Genomic DNA, 21295 nt, shown 5'->3' with positions numbered 1-21295 from the left:
CTCAAGTGATTTTTGAAGTTTCAAAAGCCTTAAATTAAGTATAGAGAGGAAGGCAAGTTGGATCTAAGTGTTTAAGGTAGCAGCTTAATTGAAACCAGAAATCAAATGGTATGGTTCAGCTCTAAGTTTCTTCAGATATTAAATAACTACTGTCAAATATCTACCGACTACTTTTGGACAGAGTTCTAAAGATTTTCTAAATGCCATGGTGATTATAACAGCTTACTGATTTGCTGTAACTGGATGGCAACATCTCACTCTCCCCATTTTTATAAAAAAGTTTTGGGGTTTTCTTAGTGTTCTTAGATATAATCTCACTTAACTCTTACAATATTCCATCAACCAGAAGACAGCGCCATAATCTATGAAGACAACTCCTAAAGAGAAGCTGCAGTAATGTTTCAAGAAAGAATCATAAAGCACAACATGATAAAGCCAAGGTATTACCAGAGCAAGAACCTCTCATCTTATTACCCAGTAACCCTGAAAAGAGTCTCCTCAGCCCATAGGGAGGCGAAGTGGGGTCTCGGTGCAACCAGAGTCCAGGGGCTTGTGATAAATTAGCAGATTACCCCAATGTGCATACAAGTACTATTTTGTAAGAGTGTCAAGGAACGAAAGATTGAAAAACACCAATTTAGTAGAGAGTGCTGGTCTGAGAATCAGAACTAGGTTTAACTCCTTGCCACCTCACTGGCGACTCTGGTGACTTAACTTCCCTGGAGCCCCTAGTCAGGCTGCTCCATACTTATTAAATTAGGACTAGTTCCGGCTATTCCCAAGGCCTCTTCTATCTCTCAAATTCTCTAACTTCCTTACGTTTATGTTTCATGAGTACATGAATCATGTAAAATAATACTCACTGGTCATTTAATTAAAAACTCTAAATTCAGTCTGTCGTTCAATAGATATTTATTAAGTACTTATTCTGTGCCAGGCATCTGGGAAACAGATATGGAGACAGTCTCCTAGTGTGGCGGTAAATACATGCTACTGTGAATAATCCTTGTGTCTCTTTACGTGGTTGAACAGTAAAGCCTACTGGATCATGCCCAAATAATGGAGATTTGCATAGATAATGGAAAGCCTGCCTGTGCAAAATAAATCAATATTAACTTTAATTACAGACATGACTTCTGCCAAGACCTAAGGCTCTTCTTCTTTGTACCCTTCACTTGCTTAAAAAAAAAAAGAAAAGTTAGGACATTTATGTTTATTAGTAAACAGCATTTACAATGAAAATCAATTTTCAAAGTATAAGTTTATAAAAATAGTTTATTTTAAAGACTCTCAATAGGACTTAACATCTTATTTTCAGATATACCAAAAACATAATCAATATGCTCAGTACGTTTTAATTCATGATGAAAGTTGCTCCAGATCTATTATTATTAGATCTACACATACTGTTTAACTGGGTGGTGTTCAAAGTTTTAATACCACATAATTGGATCCCCCCACCAAGTTTAATGTTAAATTTTCATGAATACAATTTCACAAAGATTACAATATATATCAACTTACAACTGAAGGAACCATTTAGTAATTTACAATGTTTTAAAAATCTAGCTACATAATCTCTTTAAAAAAAATCCTTCCTATATATATACGTGTGTGTGTGTGCACGCATGTGTGTATATATATATAAAGTCCACATTTCTCAGGAAATGCATACATCCACCTAATAGTAAGGACCAAAATGAGAAGTAGCCCCTGTTTGCAGCTGCAGGTGGTGGGGGTGGTGGAGGGGGAGGGAGTGAGAAGTTATGCATGTCAAACCCGGGAGGAGGGAAGGGATACTGTGGCATCATAGGGCCATCCTGTCTCTGGGGTGGAAATCCTGAAGTCTCCTGAGGTACCATGTGCTCTGAGTTATAAAACTGCGGAGGTGGGGGCCTGCCAGGACAAGACCGAGGATATCTGCCCCGGGAAAACCCTCGTGCAAATTCTCTGCTGTGATATCCTTTTGAAGGCTCTGAAGCAGAGCTATGAATGTTCCAATTCTGATGTACTTCTGCAAAATCTTCACCTTTGGGGAAAAAAGCATAAAAACAAAATTAAAATTAACTTTAATACATCAAAAAACACTGTTTAGGGGCTTCCCTGGTGGTGCAGTGGTTGAGAATCTGCCTGCTAATGCAGGGGACATGGGTTCGAGCCCTGGTCTGGGAAGATCCCACATGCCGCCGAACAACTGGGCCCGTGAGCCACAACTACTGAGCCTGTGCGTCTGGAGACTGTGCTCCGCAACGAGAGAGGCCGCGATAGTGAAGAGGCCTGCGCACCGCGATGAAGAGTGACCCCCGCTTGCCGCAACTAGAGAAAGCCCTCGCACAGAAACAGAGACCCAACACAGCCAAAAATAAAATATAAAAATAAATAAATTAGATAAATAAATAAAAGAATAACGCTAGAGGCTTCTATGCCCCTAGTAAAAAAAAAAAAAAAACACTGCTTAAAATTTCAATAATGTCTTCTTTAACTTCCAGTATAACTTACAGTAATTACAATTTTATAAGGCTTAAAAATTATCAATTTTAAATGAATCCAAAAGGCCAGAGATCAGGTAAGGGAAAGCAAGACAAAACTTTGAGACAATAGCCAGTTGATTTCAGTCAAACACCACAGAGAAAACTGGACAGGAACCTCACTCACATTCTCAAAGGCTGAGTAAGGGGCCTGGCTAGCTCTCCCAACCAGGGTGGTCAGAAGAGGCTAAGCAGGGAGCCAGTTTCCAGCCTCCCCTCAAAGACAGTGGAGACCTCATGGGGAACCTGGACTTGCATCTCCACCAGCAGTAACACAGTGTTCCTCCACTTCCTGTACTTGGGGTGGAGTCAGACAAAACCTAGGAGAGTCAGGACTTTCATCAGTGCCCAGCATAACAAGGCCATCCCCCATGGTGTCAGGAGCAGTAACGAGGCACTCTTACCCCCACCAGACACAAAAGGAGGCCTGCCCAGAAGCACCCTTACCCCCACCAGACACAAGAGGAGGCATGCCCGTGTGCAGCAGTAATGATTCACCCCCGGCTTCAGATGTCAACAGAAGTTATAAAGAAAAGCTTAACTCCTATCCCCACCTGGTAGTAATAGTAATAACGCAACCTCCCTCCTTTCCCCGCCAGAACAGTTTTAAAAACAAAAACAGCATAATAACTAATATGTCCACGTTTCAATTAAAAACCACTCATCATACCTAGAACCACAAAGATTTGAAACTCAATGAAAAAGGAAAACTAATTGAGGCCAACATCAAGAAGACAAAGATGTTAGAATTATCAGAGAAATGTTTTTAAGTAGTCATCATAAAAACACTTCAATAAAAAATTAGGAACACACTGAAACAAGTAAAAAATAGAAAGCCTCAGCAAAAAAAAAAAAAAACAGAAGAAAAATAAATTTCAGAACTGAAAATTTAATAATCAAAATTAAAAACTGAAGGGAGGGCTCAACAGTAGAACGAAGGGACAGAAGAAAGAAGACAGAACAACGAAAAGTATCTAGTCTGAAAAGAAGAAAGGAAATAAACTGGGGAAACAATGAACAGAGAGCTTCAGGGATCTGTGGGACTGTAACAAAATAACTAATATTTACATCTTCAGAATCCTAGAAGGAAAGGAGAAGAAAAATGAGGGAGAAGATATACTTCAAGAAATAATGACTGAACACTTCTCAAATATGGCATAAGACATAAACCCACAGATTCAAAAAGCGAAATAGATTTCAGTCAGGATAAACCCAAAGAAGTCTACACCAAGAAACATCACAAACTTTTAAAAACTAAAAAGAAAAAACATGAAAGCAGAGGAAGAGAGAAATGATACCTTACCCACATGAAAAAAACAATTTGAATGACAGTAGATGCCTCATCAGAAACCATGGAGGCCAGAAAGAAGTGGCACAACATTTTTCAAGTGCTGAAAGAAAACTGGCAATCTAGAATTCTATATTCAGTGAAAATATCCTAAGGAAAAAGGGAAATCAAAGGCTTTCTCAGACGAAGAAAAGCTACGAATTTATCTCCAGCAGACCTACCCTAATAGAATGACTAAAGCAAGTTCTCTAAACCGAAACAATAAAAGAAAAGACTGTTAAGACATCCGGAAGGAAAGAAGAACACAGTAAGCAAAAACAGGAGTAAATACAGTAGAATTTCCTTCTGTGACTGAGTCTTCTAAATTATGTTTGATGGCTGGAACAAAAATTATAACCGCTAATGTGATTCTTATTGTGTACATAGGAAACATTAAAGCAATTTATATTATTAACAAGGGAAAATAAAGGGACGTATAGAGAGGCAAGGTTTCTACACTGCACTCAGACTGGTAAAACGACAACAGCAGATTGTGATAACTTAGGTATATAAAATTTAAGACCTAAAGCAACCATTGAAAGAAAACCACACAAACTGATACAATCCACACCACAGATAGATGCAAATGGAATTCTAAAAAATGTTACAGTAACCACAAGCAGGCAGAAAAAAGACAACAGAGAAATAAAAACTAGAGAGAATACAGAAAAACACAGATTTAAAGCCCAAACATATCAATAATTACATTAAATATAAATGGTCTAAATATACCAATTAAAACACAGAAGTTGGCAGAGTGGATTAAAAAACATAACTACAATCTACAAGAAACATTTCAGATGATCCAGTCATGTTGAAAGTAAAAGGATGGAACGAGCTACAATATGCAAACATTAATCAAAAGAAAGAAGGATTAGCTACATTAATATCAGATAAAACAGGCTTCAGAGCAAAGACTGGGACATTTTATAATGATAAAGGGGTTATCTACCAAGAAGATATAGTAATCCTAAATGTGCATGTCCCAACCAGATGCTCTCTCAACAACTGACAAAACAGTTATACAGAAAATCACTAAGGCTAGAGAAAATTTCAATACCACCATCAACTAACAAGATCTAATTGACATTTACAGAACACTCCACCACACAACAGCAAAATACACATTACTTTCAACTGCCCCAAATCATATTCCTAGATAGACCATATTCCATAAAAGTTTTTTTAAAATGTAGAATTGAAATCATACAGATTGCGTTCTCAACCCACAGTGGAATCAAAAATAGAAATCAATAACAAAAAGATTACAGAAAAATCTCCAAACACTTGGAAACTAAATAATACTCTTCTAAGTAATCCATTGGTCAAAGAGGATGTCTCAAGGTAAATAAAAACAAAGGAACATTAAGCTAAATCACAATAAATAAAACACACCAATATCTGTGGAACAAGTTTAAGCAGTAAAGTCTTAAATAAATAATATAAGCTCCCACCTCAAGAACCTAGAAAAACCAGAACAAAATAAACCCAAAGCAAGCAGCAGAAAGTTAACGATAAAGAGCTGAAAGAATGAAACTGCAAACAGAAAAACAATAAAGAAAATTAAATGACATAAAGAACTGGCTCTGTGAAAAAGCAACATAATTGGCAATCCTCTAAGCAAAACTGACAAAGAAATAGAAGACACAAATGATCAGTATCAGGAAAGACATCAAAAGGATGTTAAGGCAATATTGTAAACAACTCTACACACATTACTTGACAAATTAGATGAAATGGACCAATTCCTTGAAAAACACAACCTACTATAATCTATCGAATGTGAAAAAGATATCACTATTAAGGAAATTGAACTTGTAATTAAAAGTCTCCCAAAAAAAGATAACTCCAGGCTGAGGTGATTCACTGGAGACTTTTTACCAAACATTTAAACAATTAACACCAAATCTACAAAATGTTTTCAAGAAAATAATAAAAAAAAAATTCCCAAGTCATTTTATGAAGCTAGTAGGAAGCTTCTGCTGACATCAAAACCATGTAAAAAAAATGAGAGGGACAGAGAGAGAGAGAGAGAGAGGGAGAGAGAGGGAGAAAGAAAAAGAAAGAGAAAAAGAAGAAGGAAGGAAGGAAGGAAGGAAGGAAGGAAGGAAGGAAGGAAGGGAGGAAGAGAAAGACCAATATTCCTCATGAATATAAACATAAAAATCCTTATCAAAATATGAGCAAAATTCAACAACATATACAAAGAATTATACACCACGGTTTATTCCCATGATGCTCATTCAATATTCTAAAACCAATGTAATCTACTTTACTAACAAGGTAATGAAAAAGTCATGTGATCTTATCAATCAATGCAGAAAAACAATTGTCAGAATTTAAAATTCTGACAAAATTCATGATTCCTGAAAAAAAGCTCAGGGAAAACAGAACTACACAGAAACTTCCTCAACTTGATAAAGGACATCTACAGTACCCCTACACCTAACATTTTACTTAATGGTGGAAGACTGAATATTTTCTTCTATGACCAGGAACAAAACATATTTACTCAATATAGTGCCAGAAGTTATAGCTAGTAATGGTGAGAAAGAGAGCTATATATGCATACAGACTGGGGGGGGGGGCGGGCATTGTTCTTAACTGCCATTGACATAATTGTCTACATTGAAAATCTCAAGGGAGAAACTCCTAGAACTAGTGAGTTCAGCAAGCTCACAATACACAAGCTAAACATAGAAACAGTAACTGTATTTCTGTATTCTAGAAATGAACACATGAACATGAATTAAAAATGCAACACCATTTACAATGATTCCCCCAAAATGAAATACTCAGGTGTATATCTGACAAATAAATGTACAGGACTCGCATTCTGAAAACTACATAATGCTGGTGAAAGAAATTAAAGATCTAAATTAATGGTGATGTATACCATGTTTGTGGAATGGAAGACTCCATACAGTTAAGATGTCAATTCTCTCCAAACCAACATACAGGTTTAACCCAATTCCTATCAAAATCCTGGCAAGACTTTCTGTCAATATAGAGAAGTTTATTCTAAAATTCATATGGAAAGGTGAAGAAACTAAAGTAGCTAAAATAATCTTGAAAACTTTCAGAAAAAAAAAAGAGAGAGAGAAAATCTTTGGGATATAGGTCTAGGAAAGAAATTCTCAGACTCTATGAAAGCAAAGCAGATAAACTGGGCTTCATCAAAATAAAAAATTTTTGTTCTGCAAAAGATCCTTTTATGAGGATGAAAACACAAGCTACAGACTGGAAGAAATTATGTACAAACTTTCATAACTCAAGAGTAAAACACAGAAATACAATTAGAAAATGGGCAAAAGACATGAACAAATACGTCATTGAAGAGATACACAGATAGTAAATGAGCTCATGGAAAGCTGTTCAATATCATTAGCCATTAGGAAAATGCAAGTTAAAAATCACAATTACATATCATTACATACCTATCAGAATGGCTAAAATAAAAAATAATGACAATACCAAATGCTAGTGAGAATGCAGACAAACTGGGCCACTCATACACTGGTGATAGGAACGTGAAGTGGTAAAGCCACACGAAAAACAGTATGGCAGTTTCGCAAGAAACTGAACATGCAACTACAGTGGACCCTTCAAATAATGTGTGTTTGAGTTGCATAGGTCCACTTATAAGCAGAGTTTTCTCAGTAAATACATACTATACTATCCAGGGTTGGCTGAATCCACAGATGCATAACTGCAGATACAGAGGACCAACTGTAAGTTATACACAGATTTTCAGCTACACTGGGCTGTGTGTGTGTCAGTGCCCCTGACATTTATCCCAGAGATATGTGAAAATCTGTGCACATGCATATAAAGCAGCTTTCCTCATAAAACCCCAGACTGCTAACAGTCCAAACGTCTCTCAACGGACGCATGGCTAAGCTACCTGTGGTATATCCACACCACCGAATATTACCCTGGAATGAAAAGAAACTTGATACATACAACAATCCAGATGATTTCCAGGAAACGGTGCTCAGTGACAAAACCTAACCGTTAATTTATATAACCATCCTTGACGGGACAAAATATATCAGAGAAATGGCACAAAGATCAGTGGCTGTCAGGAGCTGAGGAAGAGGCAGGAGGAGGGAAGTGGATGTGGATATAAAAGGCAACATGAAGACTTTCTTCTGTGATTGCATTATGTCAACAGGAAATAAAACACCTTGACTTTAGCTTAAGCACCATATCATTTAATTCTAAATATGGAAGCAAACAGCTTTCTAAAAAGAAAAAAAAAAAAGTACTGATGAGTACAAATGATTCTACCAAGGCTTAGTTTGCCTTTTACCCCTAGGAGCCATTTTTACATCCATGAGCCTAAAAAACCACCAATGAATATCCCCTGTGACTCTCCCACCACATCGCATGCTGTGTGTAATGCCTCTAATGCTAGTCAGATGCCAGAGCATAAAGAGAAGACCCCCAGATGTTTCCCTCACTTTTATTACTGAGGAACTTATACAGATGTAAATGAAGATGAAAAAATGACTATATATTACATTTAACTCACCTGGTTCATTAAATTCAGATCTGAATTTTTTCCGGCCTTGAATCTGAGATTTTTTTCTCTGTTTGGCTTCTTTTTCCTTTTCATCATCACTGAAATCTAAGGCCTTGCACAGAAAAATAGATTTACGTCACATGCATTTACCAATTCAATGGTATATATTTAACAGTGACCCTGACAGAAAAGTTACCCTTTTCAATACTTAATATTTACCAGTAATATTCAAATCAGATATGATAGAAAAATAAAATATTTTTTGATAAATGCCGAATGACTCTAACACAGAAGATGAGTACTGAAGATTTTTTTTATAATTGTTTTGTTTTGAATTCCTAGAAAGTTTCAGATAGGTAACTTTAAAATGCTGATCTTAAACACCCTTCAGATATGGGCATTCCCTAGCTAGAAATCTGACTTCCAGCTTAGAGTCACGATTCATCATAGTGCCAGCTGCCAAACAATTCGAAAGGCAGGAGTAGTTAGGAATAAGCGAATACATAAATTATCAGATCTAATATAAAAATGGAAGTGAATGTTATACCCTTCATTTATTCAAAAATTTACACACACCCATTATATGCCAGGCACTGTTTTAAACACTTTATAGGGGTTATTTTAATAATACAATGTGAGGTATAGTAAGGGATATAAATAAATAATAAGGCAAAGTAAGGATGGGGAAAATCACTAGGATGCCCTTTGGATAGGACCATAGGAAAAGGCTTTGATAAGCAGATACATGAATGACCCAACTTCCAAGAAGAAATCATTTTAAATTACAAGAGGGAAAATTCAGATGTTACTAAGAATTGGGATCCACTGTTACAACCTACCAAAAACCAAGACCTATTAGCTATGTATAACTTCTATGATTTCTTGGAATTCAGGTATTTTACTATTCTATTAATTTCAGAAAATAATTACTATGTTTCGCTAAAAAAAATACAAAAGCAGGGTCACTGTGTATACATGTGTTCCCTAATTAAAAGGAAGAAATAAAATACATATGAAAGTTTCTGTATGGGATTTTCAGTATGGTCTTGCTGAAATATATTCTAGATTGAATCTTCCATGAACCAAGAGTTGATATGCCTCAGAATCTATAATCAAATTCAAAAACATCAACTAATTTTAGTGCCCTGAAACACATGATCTTCTATTACTGATCCTTAATGTGCTAAAATTTTTAAGCTCATGTTAAATTTGGTATTGAGCCAGGCACTCAAAAGTACTGAGATCAGATGGAAGACACTGCTTTCTCTGAAACGGTTCAAATGAGAAAACAGATAAATAAGCCAATAAACAAGTGCTATGACAGTGCTCTGGGATTATGGGGCAAAAGAAAGAGGAAAGAGGGCAAGGAAGACTTGATACGGGAGACCCAGGATGAATTTCTGATGATGAGTCAGCAATGAACAAGGAGAAGGAAGCTTTTGGTGGGTGGGGGATACGTGCAAAGGCACCGTATATTAGAGAAGTACAAATGGTTCTCTAAGGCAAAGCGAAAGCTTCTTACACAGCAGACTTTGAGACGATGAAATTGGAGAAGTTAATAAAGACCCTTATGGGGCCAGTTTAAACAACTGGACATTATCCTAAAAAGCAGGAGGACACCATTATAAAGCAATGATACTCTAATAAAGATGTTAAGAAAAAAAAAAAAGGCAGGAGGGATGTATTAAAGGATCTTAACTGGCAATAGTTTATTTTAGAGCGACTACTTTGGCAATATTTTGCTACCACCTCACAAAATCAGAGAAAAATTCACATTTTTCTTATTAATTTAAAATTAATTTAAATTTGCATTCAGTGAACACATTTATTCAACTCAAATTATGTATTCATGTTAGAAACGGATGTGGAGATGAATAAGATGTATTCACTCTTATGCTCCTTTATCCCAGTTCAGTATTTCCTATTTTCAGGGCATGATTTTTTTTTTAAGTTTAAACCCCACAAATTCCAAATTCTAGTCTGCGATTAAGACCAGGCAATAATCCTATACGACAAAATCTGATCATTATAAAAGTTAGAATCTCAGAGTTTATCATATTACGGAAATAGAGACATCCAGTCGACTACCTGGAAAAAACAATTCCCACGAACTATGTTGTGATTTAATTTTAAAATTAACCCAATCAAATCAATTTTATAAACTATTAACAATTCCATAATTAACAACTTTAATGCTTACGTCTAAAACAACAGGGATGTATTAGAATATCTGGATTTCACAAGAAATATGTTTCAAGACCTTTGTGAATCCCCAAATACTTTTAAGATGTCCTGAACATAACTAAGAACATTAAGTGAATCTTCAGGGTCTTAGTGGAAATCACATGTACACACGACACAAATCAGAAAACATAATCCCATGGCAGTGTGGATACTAACCTAGGACTGCTCACTGGTTAAGTGACTAAGTAAGTGGGCACTCCCTGACTGATGCTTCAGCAAAATCAGAAATTAACACAGACCATGAACCTTCAGCACTGTTTGAGAACATCTAAAATGACCAAAATTAAATCTGCAATACCAAGAATTTACAAAACTGAGAAACTTCATCAGAACTACTGAGCACATTTAAAAACTCCCACTTATAATAATTACAATTTTTCTTTTATATGGTATAAATTCACACTATTTTAATAAATGTATACATTCACTGCTGTAATTTTCATATTTTAATAACTTGAAGACTATATATATCAAGCTACTTTGAGACATAAAAATAGTCTTGCTGGCATGGATTTAAGAAGGAAATACAAGAACACTCTTTTTAGGGAGGTAATTATACTGTAAAAAATGGAGAAGTAGGTAAGACTAATGATTCTGTACCTCCAAAAGTAAGGCAGCTTATTAAAAGCACCATCAATAAATGTGATGGTGTATAATCACGTCCCACATGGTGAACTTACTAAAGAAAAACAATTTTTTTTAATAGTGACAATTCTGCCTTTGCCAGGCCTCAACGGAATTGATAAAAATAGGACATTTTAAGGAAAATGATAAGGTGATAATTATTAAAATGTGACTGAAAAATTTTTTTTCCTGAAATGATTGCAAACGCTGGGCGGTATAAAAGCCATCTGGGACAGGGGAGAGCACATAGGCTGGCAAAAGGCAGTGTGACTGGTGAGCAGCCTTGAGGACCTCCTTCAGGATTTATAAGATTGGATTTACAAGACTGATGGATTTATAAGATTGAGTCCTACCTTCCTCTCTCAAATACTGTGTAAAATGATGGATTTATAAGATTGAGTCCTACCTTCCTCTCTCAAATACTGTGTAAAAAGACTTATACGTGTACCTCTGGTGGTGGTTCTTGATCATTCTTCCATGATGCATCTGATCCCCTATCCCTAGGGGGGAAAAGCAAAGGTCAAAGGGTCAAGGTACTTACTAAGATTTTGTTAAGTGCTTATAACCTAATAGTATGGAAAATAATAAAGTAGAAGACCTAAGCTCAATCTTAATTTGCAATATATACGAAAATAAGAGCAAAGAATAAAGGCTCATTTTTGTGTTCTTTACCTCATTTAAACAGACGTGGGAAAGGCACACATAAGTACTAGGAGCGGGGAATCAGAATAAGCCGAGGCTGTGTTGTGCAGGGCAAAGTGGTTCTGCAGTTCCTAAGTAGCTCCAGATGCTCTGACTTTGACTGACAGTTTCATGATACCTGAGCTCAGCTCATAAACTTCCTTCAATAGATGCTTAACCAATACCACAAGGTCAAAATGCTGTTCCAGGTGCCAAGGACACAAAAATGAGTACGAGGCATTCCCTTGTCTAAGACTTCACAGGTTCAACAACAGAGATCACAACATGAAATTCTTCTTCCTCGATTTACCTGAGGAATATCAGCGATCCTCTCTGAGTAACCAAGGCTTGCTCTAAGACTGACTCTCAAGGACGAGAGGGTGAGACAAAGGGCATCTAGTCTGGGAAGGAGGAGGAGCTTCGGAGACCCCAAAGGACAGTATCATCACAAGCATTAACTACTTTTGGTGGAAAGTTTTACACTCTATGACCAACAAAAGCACGAACATCTATTATAAGTACAATTATAATTTCTGAAACCTCATTTTAAATCTTATCTGGTTAATGTTCTTGATTTCAGAGTTTGACAATATTTGTTATTCAATTAAAATATTACAAGGTATTAGGAGTAGATTTTGTCCTCCCTGCTTGAAACCAAATCTCAAAAATAAATGGAAGATTCTCAGGAATTAATTCATTAAAATCATTAATCCATTAATCCACAATCCATTAAAATCAATTTACAGATGTCTGTGGGCTGGCATGACATGAAATCATTAAGTTTGCTCTAAAATTTTAATTCAGAATTTTGACATTATATACGATGTATACCAATGATTTTTCTGCTTTTAATTATCATCTTACACCCATGCATTTATCATAGCTCCAGGACTCCTTTTTGTATGGATACCATCTGATGGCCTGCAGTGCCCTTAGTGTGGAATCTTAAAGATGTAAAAGGTAAAAAGCTCCCCAAGTAGGGTATCACCACAGAAAATCAAAATCTACTATAGAAAAGATCAAGCAACACTTCAAACAGCATCTTTAACAAAAGACTAAGTTCATGGGAAGCTAAGATTAAAATAGCCTTACTAGAAGAAGGTAAGCTGGAGAGAAGCTGAACTTCTCCACCTCAAAGGCAAAGGAGTCCCCACGACTGACACAAAAAACGCAGCCTAGAACAGAAGTCTCTGTCAGGCTGGGTTTCTGCAGGGTGGGCTCAATTTCCCAATTCTTTAGTTTCTTGTTCTTTCTTTCTAGGACAAAATTCTTGTTCTTGCAAATCAGTACAAAGACTGCTTCTAAATCTATCTAAAAACATCTTCAGAAAATATTTTCAACCTATCTATTTTTAGCTAAAATACTTTATCTGTTAAAAGCTAAATATATGGCACATCCAGAGCAACAGCCTAATATTCAAACAGAATGAAATGCTAATTATTTAAGGCATGATTTTAAAACATACTAAAACCTTTATGACTTTGTTGTCTATTTAATTCACCTTTCTTGTCAACATTTAGAAAAACTAACCTTATGCAACCTGGAGAACACCTTAAGTTCCTTCAGATAATCATGTGGATTCTTAAACATGAGTTTAATCAATTATCAGGAATAAAATGTTCATCTCATTTCAGAGATTATTTCCCACAACTGAAACTCAGACTGGATTTAATATGTAGGTGGTAGAGAGGCCTTCTCGTGGCCTGCAGCTGGGACTGGCACCAGGGTTTGACAAGCACCAGGGTTACTACTCACTGTTAGCTCCTGCAAAAACCACACCCCTAATGCTTCACCTGTATTTCAAGTTTCCAACTGAAAGACAGGTAGATTTCAAAGGGACTTCTGTGACAAACTGAGTGCAAAGTCTTTTCAGATTTAAGATCTACTCTCTGCCAATCCCTTGAGGTCTTTTCTTCCGCCCCTAACTGGGCAATATTTTTATTGGCTCATATTCATTACATCTTTCCAAAGCATTTAACTTATGTTTATAGAAAAAGCTATTCTACTTGAATTCATATGTCACTGGTTTGTGCAAAAATTAATTATGTAATTATAATAAAAAAACCTAACTGATACAAACAGCTCTACAGCTAACACCTGGCAACACAATTTACACCCGGCAAATATACAGCTCATCAGCGGGAACAGAAATATTATCAGACACATGCCACAGGCATCATATAGCATATTTCATATAGCATCCAGACAGAAGGGAGACCACTGTTTTGCTGGTGAAGTCAACCCTGTTAACCATGGCTTGATACACAACACACATTTTAGTTCTCTCTTCTATTAAGTTTACAATTTATAAGCAACCTGAAATTTACTCATTTGCTTTTTTCTTCTTGAGAATTACAGTTTCATTAAATAGTGAAGCCTATGAATATAATCCAAAGAAATTTTTATTTAAAATGGAAAAGGTTTTTTTTAAAAAAATTATAATACTAATGGTAAAGTAGCATATATATGAAAGGAGGTATATAATGGAATAAATAATGAATTAAAATTGACAGAAGTATATGGCCCAAACATGCTCTTACTAGTTGATCATGTCATTTTGGGCAAAAGATACAAATGATCTCGACCTATAAAGTCTGATAACAACTGTAGCTTTCAGAGATGTTACCAGGAAGACAAATGAACTCTTTGTTAGATAGATACCATTTTAACTACAAGAAACTACATCACTGAGAATTACTCCTAAGACATAAATATTAGATAAGCAAAGAAATATCATGCCAATAACGTACTTACTGTTTAAGTTTTTCTGTGAATATATACTGGGTGAAGTCTTTCATTGATGGAGCAAAATACATAGTGTCCTTTATTTTAATACTGTTATTCTCAACATGCTCTGAAGAATTAAACCGTAACACATAAAATGGATGCGCAACAGGTCCAAATATCTCAAATATCTATGAAAGAGAAGACACATAAAGTTCTCCTTTAACTGCAAAATAAAGAAACCCGATAAATGTTTTCAAAGGTAATGCTGTCAATATAAAACCAATAAAAGTTTAAGTCATTTCTGCATACTCATAAAGTCTTCATATTTTGATCATAAATGCATTAGCTTATTCCAGATTTCCTTTCTATGAATCTAAAATAACTGTGACAAGTTTGTTCCTTGCTAAATTTAAATCATTTTGATGGTACCAATTACCAACTAGACGCAAATAATAAATTGTTTTTGTTATTGCTCACTTCAGTTATAAGATACGAACAAGAGAATTACAGTTGGTAACGTTTGAGAAATAAAATGCTGTCATTTAAAATCTTATGAAATGGAACTTTTCGATTCTTTTAGATTCAGTCACTTCTGCTGTTTCCAGAGTTGTTAACATTTTTATAATATTAAATGACAACATTTTTTAATTCAAAAAGTAGTAAAGTAGATTTGAACTTGAAATTGTTTATTTCTCAAAAACCAAAGATACCATACAGCCTTTAACTTTTAGGCAAAGGAACCGCTTTTAGCATATCTATTATTTTATCTTTGAAAATGCTTTATAAATGATGAAAGAGAGCCTCTTGATTTCAAACTCTTCCCAATATAAATGCCTGCGTTTTTAAATATGTTTCTGATAATAAATGTACATTACAGAAACTAGACCATGATCAGTAGCAGTGTAGATTTTTCCAGTCTTTTTCCTATTAATAATTTTTTTCTTTTGAGACTGTATCATACTTTTGTATATTGCTCCATTTTATTTTAACTAGTTTTTTAAATTGAAGCATGGTTAATTTACAATGTGTTCGTTTCAGGTGTACATTAAAGTTATTCAGTAATACACGTGTGTGTGTGTACTCTTTTTCAGATTCTTTTCCATTAGATTATTACAAGCTGTTGAGTACTGTTCCCTGTGCTATACCGTAGGTCCTGGTTGTATATTTTTTATATAGTAGTAGTGTGTATCTGCTAATCCCAAACTCCTAATTTATCTCTCCACACCCCATTATCCCCTTTGGTAGCCATAAATTTGTTTTCTATGTCTGCAAGTCTATTTCTGTTTTGTAAATAAGCTCATCTGTATCATTGTTTTAGATTCCACATATAAGTAATATCATACAATAGTTACCTTTCTCTGACTTACTGCACTCACTATGACAATCTCTAGGTCCATCGATGTTGCTGCAAATGGCATTATTTCATTCTTTTTCATGGCTGAGTAATATTCCATTCTATGTAAATACCACATGTTTATCCAGTCATCTGTCAATGGACATGTGAGTTGCTTCCATGTTCTGGCTACTGTAAATATAGTGCTGCTATGAACACTGGGAAGCATGTATCTTTTACAGTTTTCTCTAGATATATGCGCAGGAATGGGATTGCTGGATCATAATGCTAACTCTACTTTCAGATTATTGAGGAACCTCCATACTGTTCTCCATAGTGGCTGCACCAGTTTACATTCCCACCAGCAGTGTAGGAGGGTTCCCTTTACTCCACACCCTCTCCAGCATTTATTATCTGTAGACTTTCTAGTGATGGCTATTCTGACTGGTGTGAGATGATACCCCATTGTAGTTTTGACTTGCATTTCTCTGATAATTAGAGATATTGAGCATTTTTTCATGTGCCTGCCTATTAGCCGTCTGTATGTCTTCTTTGGAAAAATGTCTATTTAGGTCTTCTGCCCATTTTTTGACTGGGTTTTTTGTTTTTTTAAATATTAACCTGTATGAGCTATTTGTTTATTCTGGAAATTAATCCCATCGGTAGCATCATCTGCAAATATTTTCGCCCACTCTGTAGGTTGTCTTTTCTTTTGTTTATAGTTTCCTCTGCTGAGCAAAAGCTTTTAAGTTTAATTAGGTCTCATGTGCTTATTTCTGCCTTTATTTCCATTACTCTAGGAGACGGAAAAATATTGCTGTGATTTATGCCAAAGAGTGTTCTGCCTATGTTTTCCTTTAGGAGGTTTATAGTATCCTGTCTTACATTTAACTCTTTAATCCATTTTGAGTTTATTTTTGTAATACGGTGTTACAGAATGTTCTAATTTCACTCTTTCACATTTAGCTGTCCAGTTTTCCCAACACCACTTAATGAAGAGACTGTCTTTTCCCCATTGTAATGTGCTTGCCTCTTTTGTTGTAAATTAATTGACCGTAAGGTACGTGAGTTTATTTCAGGGTCTTCTATCCTGTTCCACTGATCTATTGCTCTCTTTTAAAACCTAAAGTTTCTTGAAGTTTTTTCATGTTAAATGTATTCTTCATAAGCATAATTTCTGTGGCTATTTAACACTCTTTTATACATTTAGCAGCATTTATTTAATTTGTCTTATATTGTAGAACACTGAGACAGCTTCTAATTTGTTCAGTGTAAGAACTGATGCCCCGTAATGAACACCTTTATCTGTAAATCTCTGTACTTCAGATTTCCTGAAAACTGATTTGTAAGGAATGGAATTATTGGAGCCAAAAGCATGATTATTATTAAAACTCTTGATTTAACCTACTAAACAACTTTCCAAATACCTTAGACCAATTTAAACCAACTGCATTAAAAGTACCTATCTTATTACATCCTCAGTTGCTGATTTTTGATTATTAAAGTTCTCATTTGTTAAAAAGTAAAACAAAAAATAACGAAAACAAAACCTGCTTGAACAAATGCTCAAAACTAAATGCAAAGAAATTCAAGTTATATAGATATAACAGGTGATATAGGTTGGTCACTTTTTTTAAATCCCCTAATATTAAAGAACTCACATTAAAAATGGAATTCCATTCACTAATTATCAAAAGGAACTAATCGTTATTAGGATTAAAGTGCAAAAGTAGAAATTCAAATCTGAGGTTGCCCTCCTTAAATCAGTGGGAAAGGGGGAGGGAGGGAGGTGGAAGGGGAAAAAAAAAATCAGACCACCTGGGTTGTAAACTCCACTTTGTTCCTTTTTAGCTATTGTGATTTTTGAGTAAATGGGGATAATTCCACTTCCTTACAGAGTTTCAGTGAATTTTACAATATACACAAAACATTCGACACTGTAGCTGATCATTATTATTGAAGAGGAGAGGGAAAAGGAAGGACGTGCAAAGGTTTAACATTAAACATAAAACCAATTTAGTGTCTGGATAATATATGCTAAATATCTAAGAGATTCAATTTCATTTTCTGATCACTGGTTTGTTTAACTGATACTCTCAACCCTCCACACCTCCACCATTATCTTGGGGATTATTTCAAGGTGCTTAGATTTATAATCAAATATTTTTCAAAGACTTGTCACTTCCTGAATTTACAAAGCTTTCTATGTAAAATTTGGAGAGAGATTTAATTTTTCTTTCTAGACTTATACCACATAGCTAAAGTTAAAGATGTAAATATTACATTTTTATCCAACTTGTTCCAAGGTCAAATGACAGAAGGGCTGAGTATTAGTATTATTCAGGATTGAAAATTCAAATGTACTGGGGGATATAAGAAATGCGAGTTTAGAGGTTTTCAAAATTAGTGAAGTGTTGAGTATACTGAAATTGAAATTGTCTAAGTTAGCTATTAAAGAAAAAGGAACTGTCATGAAAATCATAAATAAAAGGAATCATGGAAATTATCAGTTTCAATTCAGTCAAGAAGAGCAGGAAGTGCATTTCCCTTGCCTCTGCTACCTGGCCTCCCCTGAGGAGGCACACCAGCCTGCCTGTGCATGGAGAGCTCCCTCCCCAGCAGTGTCCACCCACTTCCACTCCTCTCTCTCTCAACAGCCTCCAAGGTTAAGCCCCTAGAATCTCTCTAACCCCTTACAAAGGCACCAGCAGTAAATAGGGTTTGTTCTGTATTGCAGTACTTCTTCCTCTGAATCAAAAGCACTGAGATTCATACTTGAAACAAAAGTACTAAGCCTAAGTATTTGAAAGGGAGAAAAGCACAGCACCATCCTTCAGTATTAAAAAGTCTTTCTTCTCTCTGCAAACTTTTTTGCCAAAAAGTATTAGCTCTAGACCCCAATTAATTCTGCTGCTGACTGCTTTGCAATCGTAAGAGACTCATTTCTCTTTGGTAAATTAGTCTGGTGACCTAAAAAGTAGGTAGTGCAGGTTGGCAGGACCCTGATAAAAGCCTGATCCCTTTCTAATTTGAGTTAGAATAGAACAGCAGGAAAAGGCATAGAAAAGGGAAAGTTATGTGAGTTGATCTAATAATATAGTTCAAAATATATGCTTTTTTCTGATTAAACACAAACTATATCTCTCCAAACAAAAAAAGACACCAACTGTTGCTTATCTAGGAAAAAATAAACCCAGAAAGTTGCTTCTCCAAAGATAGCAGCTGGTTTCTTACCTGTTTGTTTTCAACTCAATACATATTTACTCAGCACATATAATTTACAAAGGACTGTACTACACACAGTGGGGAGTCCCGAGGTGAATATAACTCTGTCCCTGCTGCCAGAAAAAGAACACCTGGTTGGTATTTACATTCTTCATCTTGGACGGTTTTACGTCCTCTGCTGACCGCTCTGAATTGTTATTTGCTGGGTAAAATGTGGGGTCTTTCCTCCCTCTTAAGGTTGGACATGCAGCATGTGGGGCTGTTCCATTAGTAAGACGTTAAAAGGGACCCAACCTTTCGATGATACACATATTCATGATTCCCCAGAAAGTGCCTACAGTGACACTTTACTGCTATCACTGAAATCTTTTTCCACTTGAAATATTCCACTCTCAGCTTCCACCTGAGGAAGGCAAAGTCTAAAAAGTTTTGAGAGTCACTACTCAAAGGGCCTCACAAACCAAAAAAGTGTATGAACAACTATGCAGTGGAAAGCCTCCTGCACCTAACTGAGTACCTGGAAGAACTGTATCTTATTCAATACACAGACCCACTGCCTGGCAAACAACCTGACATACATCAGGAAAAAACTGTATACATGTGTATTTAATGACACAAACAGCAAAGGATAATAAGCAGTATTAAACCAATGTAAAGGCAGACACGAAGTACTGAAGAAAATCGGGAATGTACCAAAATTTGAGAGCTCTAGATTGCTCATGTACTAAAATTAATAAACTTTTTAAGACAGTGAAAGTCAGAAAAAGCAATCAACAAAGAAACAGGATAATTAGTAGGATGTGAATATTTTTTACAAACCTTTCCTGCTGCCTGTCGATCACTTTTAAAAACTACAGTCTCCTCATTAACTGGAGGTACGTTAGTCATAGATTCAATTATTACTGAAAAACGAAACAAAAAGATTATTTCAAGATTTAATCAGAAGATAATGTAGAATTTAAATGAGAATTTAGGTTTTAATTCCAACATAATTTAAAATGAAATTTAAGGTGGGATAATATACCTCAGTAACTATTTCTCTTGGATAAAAAAACAAAGTCTATTTATTACCAAGTAGCACAGGGAAATAAATTCTACATTATTTTATTTTATATGAAAGCTACAGTTCTAAGAAAAAAAAGTTAAAGTACAAAATCTCACAAAAAATTGGAATCATCCATTAAGACAACAAATTCAAGCTGATCATTTTCTCAAGCAATTTTTACCCCAAAAAGAATAATCTCACATTTAGTCACTAACTCCTGTTTTAGAAGAAATCAGTCTTCTTTCTCACCCTAGAAATTCTTTTCTGTAAAGCACTGATTACTTACTGATATATGAAAAAGTTAGATTTCACAAATATATTTTCCTCTGAACAGCTGAAGTAAGAATGATAGAACTCCCAGTAATTTTTATCATTTCCCTTCTCAAAAGGCAAAAAGCATTATTCCACTGGTCTAGCAGAATCTCCAATTCGTGTAAGTGCCACAAATGTCAAACAACCAATCTACCACAGCAAAGAGGAAAACAAACATACACACCTCAAACAGACACACACACACACAATAGGTTCTTAGAAAATTAAAGCAACAAACAAGAATACTCTGTCACATTAAACAGATAATGCCATCTCCACTTGGAAAATTAGTGGAAATATTTCCACTTGAATATCCACTTGAAATATTAGTTCAGATTATTAAAATCCACTCAAAGATTTTCAATTGTATCCCAATTAATTTCAAGAGCTAGTGCTTCTAAGTTCTGAACATACACATAAGGAACAGATCACAGGTCAACAATTTTTGAGTTAGATCTGCTCCTGGAATAAAGATGACAAGGATAGGTAATAACAGTGAGCAGAATTTATTCTCAGTCTTCTCTCCCTCCCAATCCCCCTCTCAAGGAGTCAAAAATTATATGAAAATTAAAAATCACCTAATCCAAAACCCTCATTTTATAGGAAGGTAAGAAAATAGTACTCAAGAGATTAACATGATTACATGGTCAAATCCAGACAGAGCTATCACCACAACCTAGTGGACTAATACTTATTGTACACTCCTTTCTGTAAAAGGTCCAAA

At 35.3% G+C, this 21295-nt stretch overlaps 1 protein-coding gene across 1 annotated transcript in view; it reads right to left on the bottom strand.

The window, feature by feature from the left end:
* Positions 1-1146: 1146 nt before the first annotated feature.
* The window catches only part of NAF1 (nuclear assembly factor 1 ribonucleoprotein), a 38714-nt gene continuing 18565 nt past the window's right edge, over positions 1147-21295 (bottom strand). The window contains exons 5-10 of the mRNA XM_024736027.1: positions 20034-20116; positions 14684-14844; positions 11697-11748; positions 8390-8492; positions 1676-2029; positions 1147-1178 (exon numbers count right to left, since the gene is read on the bottom strand). Coding sequence (XP_024591795.1) covers positions 1147-1178; positions 1676-2029; positions 8390-8492; positions 11697-11748; positions 14684-14844; positions 20034-20116 — 785 coding nt within the window. The remainder of the gene's footprint in view (positions 1179-1675; positions 2030-8389; positions 8493-11696; positions 11749-14683; positions 14845-20033; positions 20117-21295) is intronic.

Source organism: Neophocaena asiaeorientalis, unplaced genomic scaffold (assembly GCF_003031525.2).
Source record: "Neophocaena asiaeorientalis asiaeorientalis breed wild unplaced genomic scaffold, Neophocaena_asiaeorientalis_V1.1 scaffold7, whole genome shotgun sequence".
Lineage (NCBI taxonomy): Eukaryota > Metazoa > Chordata > Mammalia > Artiodactyla > Phocoenidae > Neophocaena > Neophocaena asiaeorientalis.
The sequence above is the reverse complement of the archived record's forward strand: the minus strand, read 5'-3'. Positions and strand labels throughout refer to the sequence as shown.